The 14,958-nt window shown below is 36.3% G+C and overlaps 1 protein-coding gene across 6 annotated transcripts in view; it reads right to left on the bottom strand.

Annotated features, from left to right (window-relative positions):
- Positions 1–14,958, bottom strand: part of GRIA4 (glutamate ionotropic receptor AMPA type subunit 4) — a 366,663-nt gene that overhangs the window by 102,119 nt on the left and 249,586 nt on the right. For all 6 annotated transcript variants that reach the window (XM_055306749.1, XM_055306748.1, XM_055306750.1 and 3 more), the window contains exon 5: positions 10,809–10,993. In XM_055306749.1, coding sequence (XP_055162724.1) covers positions 10,809–10,993 — 185 coding nt within the window. The remainder of the gene's footprint in view (positions 1–10,808; positions 10,994–14,958) is intronic.

Genomic DNA, 14,958 nt, shown 5'->3' with positions numbered 1-14,958 from the left:
AAAGATGCATCACTTCATTCATTGGCAGGTAGTGTACTCTATGACCTGTTTACTATAAATGCTCCTGATTTTATGAAGGGTGGTTATAATTATGTTTATAAAACTCAGAAAAGTGTCCTCAAAGGTATTGTTGGCTGCTCTGCTTCCCTTTTCTTAATCTCACTGCCTTTTAGACATCTGAAGAGTAGATGCAAAATTCTAATGAAATAAATTATGAAGTTATCCTCTATCTCCTACTTAATGAGGAATGTTACTTGCCTTTCTCTAAACCGTGGTTTAGAGATAAGTCTATGCAGCTGCTTTCTATTTAGGGCTAGAAAAACGAACTTATTTCTCTAAAATTATCGAGCAGATTGTCCTTTATCCTTTTTCAAAAGAAACTGAGTTTTTGAATGTTTGTGTCAACAACAATAATGGAAACTACTCTAAGAAGTACTCTCGGAGCATCAACTAAAACATATTTAGTTGAACACAGTCAATGCCTGGAATTCACAATTCTTCCAAGACAAAAGTACTAGCATTCTGACAACCACATTCTCCTTCCTCTTCAAAAAACTTAAGCCCTTTATTTTCTTTATTTTCCCTTTTTTAAATTTTTCTTTATTTTCTCTTTTTTAAATTTTCATTTTCTTTATTTTCCCTTTTTTAAAAAAATTTTTTTTTTTTTTTTACTTTATAGGAAAATGAGGAATACTTGCAACCATGGTAACGGTTGCTAAAAGACAATTAGAGACCCTGTCCAACTCCTGCCAAATTTCCTTTGCACTAGCCCGAGATCTATAAAGATGTTTCTGTTTTCTATGAAAACGACAAACCCGGGGCATTATAATGGGATTTGCATTTTCAAATCGATTCAGCTAAAAAGTAAGATTAAAGAAGTAGAATTCCCCTTTTTAGACATCACCTCCCATCTTTTAAGTTTTCCTTACTTTGTTGCAGCCCCTGACTGAGCAGAGTTCGATATGCAAAGGCAGCTTTATCATGAAGCAAAGCAGCAAGCTCTGCCAAGTGCTCCAGCGCGGGAAATTGCTGATATGATTTCTCTGCTGTAGTAATTTCTCTGAGTGCCTGATTTGTTCCCACTGTGTCTCACTCATTGTTACTTTAATATATGGAAATGAAACTCTTGTGCTTTTTTTTAGCCAATACAACAAACACCAGAAAACCCAGATTTCCCGCCGGCTTCAGTGGGTGAGGTATTCTGGACAAGAAAGCTCCTCAGGTAATTGAGGGCTTACCTCCAGAAACTTCAAGTGCTGGTGGCTGCTAGTCCTTTAAACACATAAAAGAGATACCTCCTGCCTGTGTCTTCAAATGAAGCTCATTCAGACTTTCATGTATTCGCCAATTATTTTTGATTCCCTTTCATATCACTGGGGATGTATTCGTAAATGGTAAATAGAGACCCTGCTCTGAGGGGGGATGAGATTCCCACAACAAAGACAGATTGTTAAACTCACGTAACACAAGAAATCCATATTCCTGCTATCTCAAGTCTTTACAGCATTATCTTTGATTCCTGCGCCATTTGGATTTCTACCTTTGTTCTCTACCCAATTTTTATCACATAGGAGTCTCTGCCTTCTGAGCTTTCCCAGAACTCTTTGCCTTTGTAGTTGTTTCTGTCTGGAATATGCTTACCTCTCTTCTGTTCCTGGGAAAATACAATGCATTTTCAATTGAAATGTCTGTTTTCCCATGGAGAATTTCTGACTGTCTTGATTTTACTCAGTCACACATTTTCTGAGTTTCTGACACATGTAATATTTCTGACTCTGAAGCCATCAAAAATTGTCTGGTCACTATGTATTCATACTTATGAGCTACCAGCTTGCATGTAAGCATTTCCAGTAGGGACCACATTTTGCTCATCTTTGTACAGCCTCATCATGTCTGGAATGATGTTTGGCACATAGATGTTGAATGAATGTGTTAGGAATCAAGTTCAGGACGGTCCTGTCTCTACTGCTGCCGGAATGCATGCAGCTTGATCCTTCTATAGGCAATTCAAATAATCAAACCCATTATCTTCAATGAGACCTCGTCTGTAAGTGACCACTCCTCATGACAAGCTAGCTTTCCTTTGTTTCAGTGGTTTTTTTGGTCTCCTTTGTCTCGTATACTTTTGTTTTTTGAGGATCTTTTTTTTTCTTCTTTGGTCTTAGTATGAGAAAAAAAATGACCTTACGGTGATCAGCCAGTAAATAAAATGCTACTTTCTTTCTGGATAATGATTCAACCAGTTCTGGCAGACGGAGGCAGGCTCTTTTGGCTCTTTTTGGTATTTATTCAAGTCAGATGTTTTTGGAGTAGAGGTGGGTAGAGTTCTAGACCTAGTGCAGTTGTTTATGTTAGACGCTTCTACAAACAGATAAACATAGATTCTAAATAAACAGATATTATCCGTTGCTACACATTTTGGCAATTTGCCAAAATTCCTATCTGGACCTGACGTCTCACTTGCATGGTATTAGCCAAAGAGGCAGCCCTGGACTTAGCATAATTGAACTGAGGCCTTGTGCACTTTTCACACTTAGGTGCAAATGACCACATTTCTGTTTGTGAGAAATTTCCCTCTTTTCAACTAATGGTGCCCCGAGGCAGGATTATTGGCTTCCCCCTGCAAGGCAATAAACCTCTGAGAGGTCAGTCATGGCTTTTAGACTTTTCTGATTAATTTGCAAACAGTATGGGAAGGTCAGTGGCTTTGCCAATTATCTGGGAGTCACATTGTGTCTAATGGGAACCTCAATTTCCCTTTTATATAGTGAAAGGGGGAATACTGCTTAAAGATACACCGATTACATTTGAGGTATGTGATAAAGAGGCAATTTGAGATACTGGGGAGCCAATTTCTCAATTCTTTTGTCAAACAACTATTTCATACTGTAAGATCAGTCCTGGTCATCTTCTCCTGATAAATACTTGGTTAGGTCCTTAAATACATCCATGGTGTGTTCTGGGGCCAGTAGAGTTCTAGTTCTCTACCGAATGTCTCTGACACCGTCATCTATTGAATAAGACCTGGCACTCCTAACAAAATCCCTGAAGCATTATGCGATCCTTGATCACTTTCTACATACTTTATTTCTAAAAGAAAGAATGTATGTGAGTAGGATTTCAGCAAATGCTTTTGGTTTAAACCTTAGTTAACCAGAGAATAGTTATTAACCAGACAGAAAATGCATCTGTTTTGCTCGTCGCTTTATCTTTAGCAGAGCCTGATGCCACACCTAGAGTGGGCACTGAATAAATATTTGTAGAATGAATGAATGTACAGAAAGGACCACTTGATGGAGGTTTCACTCTATGCTTTCTTTCAAGATGTATCCCATGTGTAAAATTATATGCTGCTTCAGGATCAAATGCATTGATCAGGAAGTCTTTACTGAAAATAGCGTTACTGAGTTTTAGAGCAATCAAGATTTTCTAAGATCATCTCAGCCTAATAATGCTCCTTATTCAGCATAAAGAGAAATAGAATCACAAGCATTAATTTTTTTATTTATTTATGATAGTCACACACAGAGAGAGAGAGAGAGAGAGAGAGGCAGAGACATAGGCAGAGGGAGAAGCAGGCTCCATGCACCGGGAGCCCGACGTGGGATTCGATTCCGGGTCTCCAGGATCGCGCCCTGGGCCAAAGGCAGGCACCAAACTGCTGCGCCACCCAGGGATCCCGAATCACAAGTATTAAATTATTCCGTTTACTTTTAAAAAATAAACAACTGAATATTTCTTATCCATTTCTTAAAAAGTGAAAATATTAATCTTTTTGGGTAGGATATAAGTCAGTTTAGCAAAGAAAGAGGTAGAAGAGAGTATAAGCCACCCTAATGTCTGTGTAATACCTATATTCCAGAGGAAGAGCTGGGTGTTTTAAGAGAAGGGTTTCACAGACTATAGGAACACAGAAATCTAGCTATGTGACCCTTTTTTTTTTTGTGTGTGTGTGTGTGTGGTGGAGTAAAACATGTGAGCAACCATTAGCCTTAAGTGCTATTTTGCTCAAGTAATTTTTGAGTCCAGGAAGACAGTTAAGATCAAGTCTATTTTGCCTTTTTGCTACCTGGTTAAACATATGACTCAGTCTGGTAGTTCAGTGTTCAATTGATAAGGTCTTAGAGTCTCTTAGGACTTTGCAAATAATGGAGTTCAGGATTTCAAATGAACAGATATATGTGTGAAAATAAAATAATATATGGAAAGGCTCCCACTATAAAGCACTGATTTTGATATGAAAGCAATTCTTTTGATTCCAGCTATATTATTTTTAGCTATTCTATAAAATACTTGATGGTTGTTACAGGAAGAAAACTAGGTAAGTTGAATAATGCTAGTGTCTAATGTGGCATATTAAAGTAAAAATTGACACTTTCAGTAATTGATCACAAATTAAACAAATATTCCAAAAAGTACTTTTAGGTTTTTTTTTAATCATTTATTTTCTGTAGATGAGCGGACCAAAGTGCCCATTGGATTTACAAGGCCAAAAATGCAACTTGTTTTATAGCAGCTTCATACAAACAATATGACAATAAATCTAACCTTGTAGTTTTGTTATATTTCTATTACCTTAATGGCTCAGTGGGTAGTATTTATATAAATTCTTCCATTTTTTTTCCCTAGGGTAAAATTTAGAGTAGAAAAATCAATATATTTTAAACTACATTCTCAAATAGTTGTTATGAAGGTGATGTTTTGAGATACTTGAATGAATATATGGCTAACCACTATTTTAAACAGCAATTCAAGGAAGGAAAACTTCCAAACTCATTTTTTGAGGCCAATATTACCTTGACTCCAAAACCAAAGACCCTACTAAAGAGAATTACAGGCCAATATCCCCGATGAACATAGATGAAAAAATTCTCAATAAGATACTAGCAAATTGAATCCAACAGAACATTAAAATTCACTACGATCAAGTGGGATTTATTTCTGGTCTGCAAGGAGGTTCAATATTTGCGAATCAATCAATGTGATATACCACAGTAATAAACTACAGGATAAGATCCATATGATCCTCTCAATAGATGCAGGAAAAGCATTCAACAAAGTACAACATCCATTCTTGATAAATACCCTAAACAAAGGAGGGATAGAGGGAAATACCTCAGCATCATGAAGGCCATATAAGAAAGACCCACAGCTAAAAACTATCATCCTAAATGGGGAAAAACTGAGATTTTCGTCTATGGTCAGGAACAAGACAGGGATGTCCACTCTCACTACTGTTATTTGACATAGTACTGCAAGTCTTAGCCTCAGAAATCAGACAACAAAAATAAATAAAAGGCATCCAAATCGGCAAGAAAGAAGTTAAACCTTCAATATTCGCAGATGACATGATACTGTGTGTAGAAAACATAAAAGGCTCACCAAAAAATTGCTAGAACTGATACACAAATTCAGTAAACTCAGTAAATGTACAGAAATCTGTTGCATTTCTATACACCAATAATGAAGCAACAGAAAGTGTCATCAAGGAATTAATCCCATTTACAATTGTACCAAAAACCATACCTAAGAATAAACATAACTAAAGAAGTAAGAGATCTGTACACTGAAAACTATAGAACTTATGAAAGAAATTGAAGAGAACACAAAGAAATGGAGAAACATTCCATGCTCGTGGATCAGAGGAACAAATAGTTTTAAAATGTTCATACTACTCAAAGCAATCTACACATTCAGTGCAATTCCTATCAAAATACCACATTTTTCCACAGAGTTTCACAGGAACAAATAATCCTAATATTTGTATAGAACCACTAAATACCCTGAATAGTCAAAGCAATCTTGAAAAAGAAAACCAAAGCTGGAGACATCATGATTCCGGGACTTCAAGTTATATTCCAAAGCTGTAGTCATCAAGACAGTATGGCACTGGCACAAAAACAGACACATAGATCAATAGAACAGAAGAGAGAACCCAGAAATGGATTTTCACTCTATGGTCAACTCATATTTAACAAAGCAGGAAAAATATCTAATGGAAAAAAGACAGTCTCTCAACAAATGGTGTTGGGAAAACTGGACAGTAACATGCAGAAGAATGAAACTGGACCACTACATACACCGAACACAAAAATATATTCAAAATGAATGAAAGACCTAAATGTGAGATCGGAAACCATCGAAATCCTAGAGGAGAACACAGGCAGCAACCTGTTTGACCTCAGCTGTAACAACTTCTTACTAGAGACAACACAGAAGCAAAGGAAAAAAAAAAAAAAACAAAAATGAACTATTGGGACTTCTTTAAGATAAAAAGCTTCTGCACAGTGAGGGGAACAGTCAACAAGGCTGTTGAGCGGACCAAAGTGCCCACAGGATTTACAAGGCCAAAAATGCAACTTGTTTTATTGCAGCTTCATACAAACAATATGACAATAAATCTAACCTTGTAGTTTTGTTATATTTCTATTACCTTAATGGCGCAGTGGGTAGTATTTATATAAATTCTTCTGTTTTTAAAGCCTATGGCAGAAGTTATCTGCAAATGACATACTTAACAAAGCATTATTATCCAAAATTCATAAAGAACTTATCAAATTCAACGTGCAAAAACCAAATAATCCAGTTAAGAAGTGGGGAGAAGCCATGAATAGATGTTTTTCCAAAGAAAACATACAGATGGCCAACAGACAAATGAAAAGATGCTCAATACCACTCATTATCAGGGAAATACAAATAAAAAATGAAATACCACCTCACACCTGTCAGAATGGTTAAATTTAACAATACAGGAAACAACAGGTATTGGTGTGGATGTGGAGAAAGGGGAACCCTCATACACTGTTGGTGGCAATGAAAACTGGTGTCACTCTGGAAAACAGTATGGCAGTTTCTCAAAAAGTTAAAAATAGAGCTGCCCTACAATCCAGCAATTGCACTGCTGGGTACTTACCCAAAGGATACAAAAATGGTGATTCAAAGGAATACATGCACCCCAATGTTTAAAGCAGCATTATCTACAATAGCCAAACTATGGATTCAGTCCAAGTGTTCATTGGATGAATGGATAAAGAAGACATGGTCTATATATACAATGGAATATTACTCAGCAATAAAAAGAATGAAATCTTGCCATTTGTAATGATGTGGATGGAACTAGACAGTAGTATGGTAAGTGAAAGAAATCAGTCAGAGAAAGACAAATACCATATGACTTCACTCATATGTGGAATTTAAGAAACAAAACAGATGAACAAAGGGCAGAGAAAAAAAAAGAGACAGTGGTAGACCATAAAACAGATTCTTAACTATAGAGAACAAACTGAAGGTTTCTGGAGGGAGGTGGGTGGAGGATGGGCTGGAGGAGTGATGGGCATGAAGGAGGCATTTGTGATGAGCACTGGTTGTTATACGTAAGTGATGAATCACTAAATTCTACCTCAGAAACTAGTATTATACTGTTAACTAACTAGAATTTAAATGAGAACTTGAAATATTAAAAAAAATAAATCCACTGAAACTCATGAAAATTAAATAAAGATAAAGGGCACATTTAAAAGTATAGATATGAAACAGTTTATTCACCCTTTTTAGACAAGACTTTAGCTTTAATAAATATCTTAGCTTTATTGTCCTTATCACAGATTTCTAGTTGTTTTGTTTTTATGGAAGTGTTTTGGTCCAGGCCCAACTTTTTCAGGCAAACTAGCTAAAGATAGTGGTAAAATTCTGCATTTTTAGCAAAGCTGACACCTCACCCCAGGTGATTGTTAAGCTTGGTATTGTTTGAGATCTATTGCCTTAGACTATTTATAATTAAGTTAGGAAGATAATGTAAAATTCTTAAAAAACTAATTTTAATTAATTTGAAAATTCTGATACATCTTATAAACTCTTTTGTGCAGTGATTAAAGAGATGTTGTTAAAAGAATAAACTGTAATGCATTTATAAGAACTAATATAGCATAGAAATGATTGTGAAAACATGTACAAAAGATGAAGTACTTCTCTAAACACAGTTATCCATTTACAGATTTTAAGAGAAAGTTGCGTGAGCCATTTCCATTATGTTTTTGAAAAATGATACAAATTAAAATAGCAACAAAGTATTTATTGACAACATGCCAATATGAAGTATGCTCATCTTTCTATAATCTACTAACACATCCCCTTATTTTAATCATATTTACTTCACTATTTTATGAAAAAAGGCTACTTCTTCTCAAAAGCATTTTTCTGACCAAGATTATTTAGCATTTTACTTTTTAAAAAATGCATTGGTTGATTCTCTGAAATTGTTTCCCACTATTATCTCAACTTATTATAGAGGATGTAGAAATACAAGGGTATTAAAGTACATGAAGAAACTCTTGACACAGTTTGGATTAGCTCCTGTGTTTCGATGAGTCAAGAGTAAAACCAACAAACATTAAAAATGATTTGGGTTAAAGTTACAAGGAATTACAGTATAGGCAGTAAAAGAAAATCACATTCAGAATCTGAAAACATCTTTTCCTGGGGAAAATTTTATAGGATAATTTAGAGTATATTACATTCTCATAATATAGTAGATGTACAATTGACTCGGCTTATACTTGAGAGGCATGAGAAAGGGACAAAGTCTCATTACTACTATGCAGTCACTAGAGAAAAGAAACTTTTTAGGATTCAGCAAGAAGAGAAACAGAAAAGGCAGACACTCAAATTTTCTAAGTTCTGGGGATCTACTGTATAGCACAGTGACCATGGCTAACAATACTGTATTATATATCTGAAAGTTGTTAGGAGAGTAGATCTTAAATACACCCCCCCCCCCAATGATAACCGTGTGAAGAGCTGGAATTGTTCATTTGTCAGCCCTGCTGTGGTAAACACTTCACAATAAATTAGTGTATTGTATCAAATTACCATCCTGTCTCCTTCAACTTACACATGTTGCATGTTAGTCATCTCTCAATAAGGCTAAAGAATATAAAACCAATATTTTTGAGATGACAAAAAAAAGATGTCTTGTTCCCTTAGCAAGATTTATTTAAGGCTTGTTGTAAGAGTTTATCCAAAGCACTGGGGCCTGCAGAGCTTCTTCTTAGAAACCAGCTAAGCCTCTGAAATGGGTCAGTGTGCTGTAGGTGCTCTACTGCCTGCTCCAGACACAGGCTTTAAAGCACAGGGGCTAAGTGAGGGTCTTTCTGAGCCTTTATTGCCCTCTGACAGGAACTTGGCAATCCAGGCAGTTCTTAAAATTGACTGCTCTTGGGATTCATGAGGAGGTATTTACAAAGCTTCAGTTGTTCACATCAAACAACTCAAACTCTCAACACAGGTGGGAGCAGCAGGGAGCTCAATTGTCTTGCTTAAGAACGTAAGAAAGTTTATTCTTGGGTTCCATAAATACACACTTAAAAATTCCATTTACCTTGCATAGCTACAACCTGAATGATTTTTTTTGGAGTCCCTCAGGAATAAACCTCAGTGACATACAGTTTTATAATTAATGTCTTCCAATATAATATAAACATATTTCTTCAATTGAGTTTTTTTTTCTTCTTCTAGGATAAGTTAACAGAAGTAATCCTGTCATTTCCTCTTACAGTACAAACTTCACCAGATCTTGAAAAGAAATACCGCATGCTTTTTTACTTTTAACTTTTACAAATTCTGATATAGTTGAGGAGGGAAACAAGAAGCCATCTCGTTTGGGGCCTTTCGATATTCAGGAGGAATCTCTGAAACATGTTTTGGTTTTGATTTTTCTAGTTGAGTACTTAAGTTATTGTCATAAATAAATCTACAAATTGCTAATTTTACTACTACACACCAAATCATGCCATTATGCAAATTTATGTGACAAAGTAACCAACAAAGATTTCAAGACACAAAATTGGCTCAGCCAGAGTGACTGATTTTAGGTAAACAGGAGCAAACATTCCTGAAACCACTAGGTGGCATTCAGTCACTGCAATTTTGGCCAAATACAGGTTGAGGCTTATGAGATGTAGGGTCAGGAGGAAGGCAAATGTTACCATTAGTTGATGATATTTTCCTGTCATTTAACACAATAACAAAACTCAATTTTTGTCTTTTCCTGTCTACTTCAAATCAAATCAACAAATATTTATTGAAAGGTTTATTAAAGGAGTCTTCATTTGTGAAGAGAGTTGAAAACCATCTTCACAGTGGTGCTAAGGCACTTAAAACATCTAGAAGAAGATATGCTATATACCATATGCCATTTAATTTTCTTTTATGCAATTGCTTTACTATTTCATTTTTTTAAGATTTTATTTATTTATTCATGAGAGACACAGAGAGAGTGAGAGGCAGAGACACAGGCAAAGGGAGAAGCAGGAAGCCCGACGCGGGACTCAATCCTGGGACTCCAGGATCATGCCCTGGGCCAAAGGCAGCTGTAAACTGCTGAGCCACCTGGGCTGCCCCACTATTTCATGTTGTTAGTTCTCATGTAGCTATTTTTTAAATATTAGAAAAAGCACGCAGTCACGAATACTAAAATTTCTAAGATCCTAGATGGCATTAATCTGCAAAATTAATGTTTATGAATATGAGGCCAAGAGCTCTGGGTGATCCACAAAAGGTTCTTTCTATGGTAGATCTTAAACATGTGTGAGAAACAGTGCTCCTTGCTGCATGGAGATCTAAGAACCAAAATGGCCTTTGGTAATACAGGATTATGACTTAGTCTTGCAGATGAATCATAGAATGACAACTCCTGAACTCTGCACTTCAGACTAAATGGTTTGGAGAAAATATTGATGGGAAAAAGTAAATCAAAAGTCAACTTTTTGTAGAAGGTCTAGGGTAGTAATAATATAAACTCCAGGACTTACCTGTTCTAATATGTTTTGAAGCCTCTCTATCTCACAGTCTATTACAAATTTCTTCTCTTGTCGTCTGTCAAGTTCCTCTAGAAGTTGTCTATAGCTGACATCATTAAAATTTTCCACACAGATGGCGCTGACATGCCAACCATGTTGTCCTGCTTTTTCCATAATAGCTTGAAGTATTGAGTACCCTAGTGGGGAAAGAAATCCAGAAGGGTTACTAAAAAATACATTTGCTCCTCTGTAATAACCTATGCAGGCACTGAGTCTACATCAAGCATTTTTATGCTGCAGATATACAACGAACGCTTAGAAATTTAAAAATCTGAGTGGTTTTCACTTTCTTTACTTGGGGCAATACCCCTTTAAAACTATTGCTTGAATAAAGGAAGAACACCATGCATGCCTTGAGTAAGCTCTCAAAATCTCCTACTGGAGAACATTATATTGCTTTACATAATTGTCGAGATAAAGCAAAAACCAAATTCAGTACCACCTGTCGTCAATAACAATTTCATAAATTCTTTTTGTTAATTCTACTCACTGAACAGAATTAATTTTGAACTGTTTTGATGTTCCCCTTGAGCAAGGTAGTAAGGACATTTTTGAGTTCAGCTATGGAAAAGATGACATAAAAAAACAATGCAACAGTATGTATTAACAACCCGTTTTTGTGAATGGAGGAGCCATTATTATTTGTTTCCCCAATCCCCACCGCCTTTCTGGGAGAGAAGGCATTATTTAAAGATTTGTCTCTTAGCACGGGGATGATGTGGACTGCGGGTGAATTGAACGGCTAGTAGGTGAAGCACCAGACATTCAAACTCATAATCCAGTAGAGCAGAATGACATTTAAGTAATCACATGCAACTTAGTTTCGAGCACTATAATGGTAGCTGTACTCAGGTTCCAGCATTGGCCCAATGAAACATTTGGTTAAATTTGCCTGGCTGGGACATGGAAAAGAGGAGCAGCAACTTGCAGATGAGAAGACTTATCCAAGCTTGCTGAAAAAGGAGGAGTGTTCATTAGCTGGAGACAGCCTTCCAGGGAATGGGGTGGTCTGCGCCCTCTCATTGGTCCAGATCTCTCTGCATCAACCAGCACAGGACAGGAGGGGAGTCAGAGATTGTAGTGACTGCTTTAAGGAAGCTGGGGGCACTCTTAGGGACACAGCACCAGCAGTGTTTCTTCATGCCAACACTGTTTTGAAATCTTGCTTTTTGGTTTTCAATTGGAGTGTAAGAAAAAAGGAAGCATCTTTGAAACTATGAATCACCAATAAATAAGAACTGGTTAGAATCAAAGCCTGGTAGGCAGTCATTTTTTTTTTCTCCTTGGGCAGAGCACAAAAAATATGCCAGTCTTCTTTAAGAACTCATTGTATGGCAGCTGACTGTGGTTTCTTCCTCCCTTTGTTCCTGAAGTTAAGAGTATAAAAGCCGGTGGATTAAAAGTGAAGACTTACAATGAATACACAACACTTGCAGGATAAGAGGGCATTTATTCAGGTGTTTGATAGGTATGAATCTCTCAGATTCAACGATTTTCATTTTCAGGTATATTTTCTACAAGTCAGAGTTTCAAATATTATGGAATACTTGGTTAATATTAACAGATGGAACTGATGATGTGATCATATTTGAAATATGAATTACCTGATATCCTGCCAAATGAAATACTGTGGCAATCAGGATTCATTTTTAACTAAAAGAAAAAAAAATTCCCCAAAGAGGAAGAAAAAGGGCATTTAATTACTCTAAAATTATTCTGATCCAACTATTGCTCCATTTTGTAAGGCATGACTGTGACTTGTCTTTCGATCTTACCTGGATTCTCCTCAGGCCCTATTCCAAGTCCAGTACTCTTTCCCTTGTTTTCTGTTTGACACGTATGTACCAGGATGCTCTGAGTGCTATCTTAATGTACATGTCCATACCTCATTTATTCTGTTACTGGGACTTGGTCTCTGATAGGAAATAAGGCAATGTCCCTTTTATTCATTTTTGACACTATGAACATGCTCTTTTAGAAAATACCAATTGACGTCTTACTTTTCCTCTTTCTCCTTTTATTTATTGTCATACCAAAATAATTCAAAGACATTTCATTTGATTTTTTTGCATGCTGTAAAAAAATGATAAATACTGGCCATGCACATTGAAGTAGGCGCCCTGCTCCCTGGGGTCAATTCACAGCTTGGTATGATTCTTTATATATTGCCTTTTAATTTATTTTTTTATTCTTCGCATCATGTGGCTATCAGGCTTCATGTCACTACTAGCCATCCAGGTTGTCACTTTCCTGACTACAGGACTTGTACAGAATGTACAGCCATAAACCTTCAATGAAATTCATATATGTCCCCAGTTGCATAAGAGATATTTCAAGATTCACACTAATAAACCAAAACTATAATTCAAATTCAACATTTTGTTATCCGATTTGTCAGATTTACAAATGACACTAGGATTGAAATAAGACAAAACCCTAGGACACAATCTTTGCTAAATGGCAAAGAAAGTTGGCTGCCTAAAAGAAACCATTAATCATAGTCAGAAATAAATGGCATCTTTTCAATGCAGTGCAAAGGACATGCAGTTATAGGTTGGAAGCTTGAATTTTTTTATAAGCTATGTTTGATTTTCATATGCTCTCTTATTCATTGCTACCCAAATGTGTGTGTCTTATTTATTTGCCAAGACAGTTGGGAATATATTGTGACTTGGAGAAAATACTGCTGTTGAATCTATGATTATGCAACTTAGCTGTTACATAAACTAGAAAATCACAAGTCCTGTCATACTAATTCTACATCCAGCTATGATTTGTATCTCCTAGTTATTAGAGAATCTGTAATGTGATATTGTTGGCCATGAATACTGCAGTGTTACGTGAACATCATAAAACTAATGGAGACTTTACTACTGTTAAAGGATCTTTTAAGTCTTGCTTTGAATTTAAGAAGCTGCCTAACATTTTAATTCAATATGATTTACTGAAAACTTATCATCCAAGACTCTTTAAGGTTTGCCAAGATAAAGACATTATTCTTGTCTCTATAAGGAATTAACTATCTAGTCATTTACTAAGTAACTAAGCATTACCCAAATTACCTAGCACTATATAAACAACCAAAATAATTCTATTAGAATAGTGGTGAAAGTGTACCAAGAACAAAATCACATTACTGTATTATAGTAAATAATTAAAGACTTTTCATAGTTATTAAATAACATCAGTTGCACATACAAGTATTTTTTAAATGTTATTATGCCATGTAATGATATTATCAATTATGCTGATAATTGATCATAGTGATGTGAGCAGTACTGAACTACTGCATCTGCACATAGCAACAATTTTTATACCATCCATGGAGAATGACCTATTTTAGATGAGTAGTACCATCCAGAGATGAGGCTGCTAGCAACACAAGCTGGGTTTTATTTATTTGATGTTCTCCCTTTCAAGAGTTATTTGATTCAACTATCTGTACACAGAGGAGCAGGAGGAGAATCAGGAGGAATTTATGTCAGGGTGGATATAATTTCAAATGGAAGAGAGCTATCTGTAAGCTGTAAAAAAATAAAACTTCACTTAGATAAAGACAGAGAAGTGCCTATAGTGCTTTTTAATTAGAAGTTCACTGGTTCATGAACAGGAGTTGCAACCATGGAATGCTGGGTACAGAAGTCATATTTCCAAAGGCTCAGAAATTGAGAAGACAATGAGAAGAGGTGAGAATGTGGGCATGATCACGGAGTATCATCAGGATCACGAAGTAATGAGATGAAGGTGTGCTATTATGATGACGATGGGATGGAGACATTCCTCAGTCATGGGAATCAGTATGTTGGGCATGGGACGGAGAAACATCAAGGTCATGGTCGTGGGAACCCATGTAGAAAAGAGAGGACTGGGTCTGTTCCATGATGGGAGGTGTTGATGAGTTTCAAAAGGAGAAGCAGCACAAGGACACAGCATTTGCTTGTGTTTATTCCAAATACAAACCCTCCCTTCAGCCTCGTGAACTGTTATGCAGGTACCTACCACTACACTATTGGTTTCTCCAGGCTGGGCACAGCTTCCTGCATCCCCACCTAGTGTATCTGAAGATAAAGGTTTGTATGTCTGGAAGGATACTTCGTGCTGC

Source organism: Nyctereutes procyonoides, unplaced genomic scaffold (assembly GCF_905146905.1).
Source record: "Nyctereutes procyonoides isolate TBG_1078 unplaced genomic scaffold, NYPRO_anot_genome, whole genome shotgun sequence".
Lineage (NCBI taxonomy): Eukaryota > Metazoa > Chordata > Mammalia > Carnivora > Canidae > Nyctereutes > Nyctereutes procyonoides.
The sequence above is the reverse complement of the archived record's forward strand: the minus strand, read 5'-3'. Positions and strand labels throughout refer to the sequence as shown.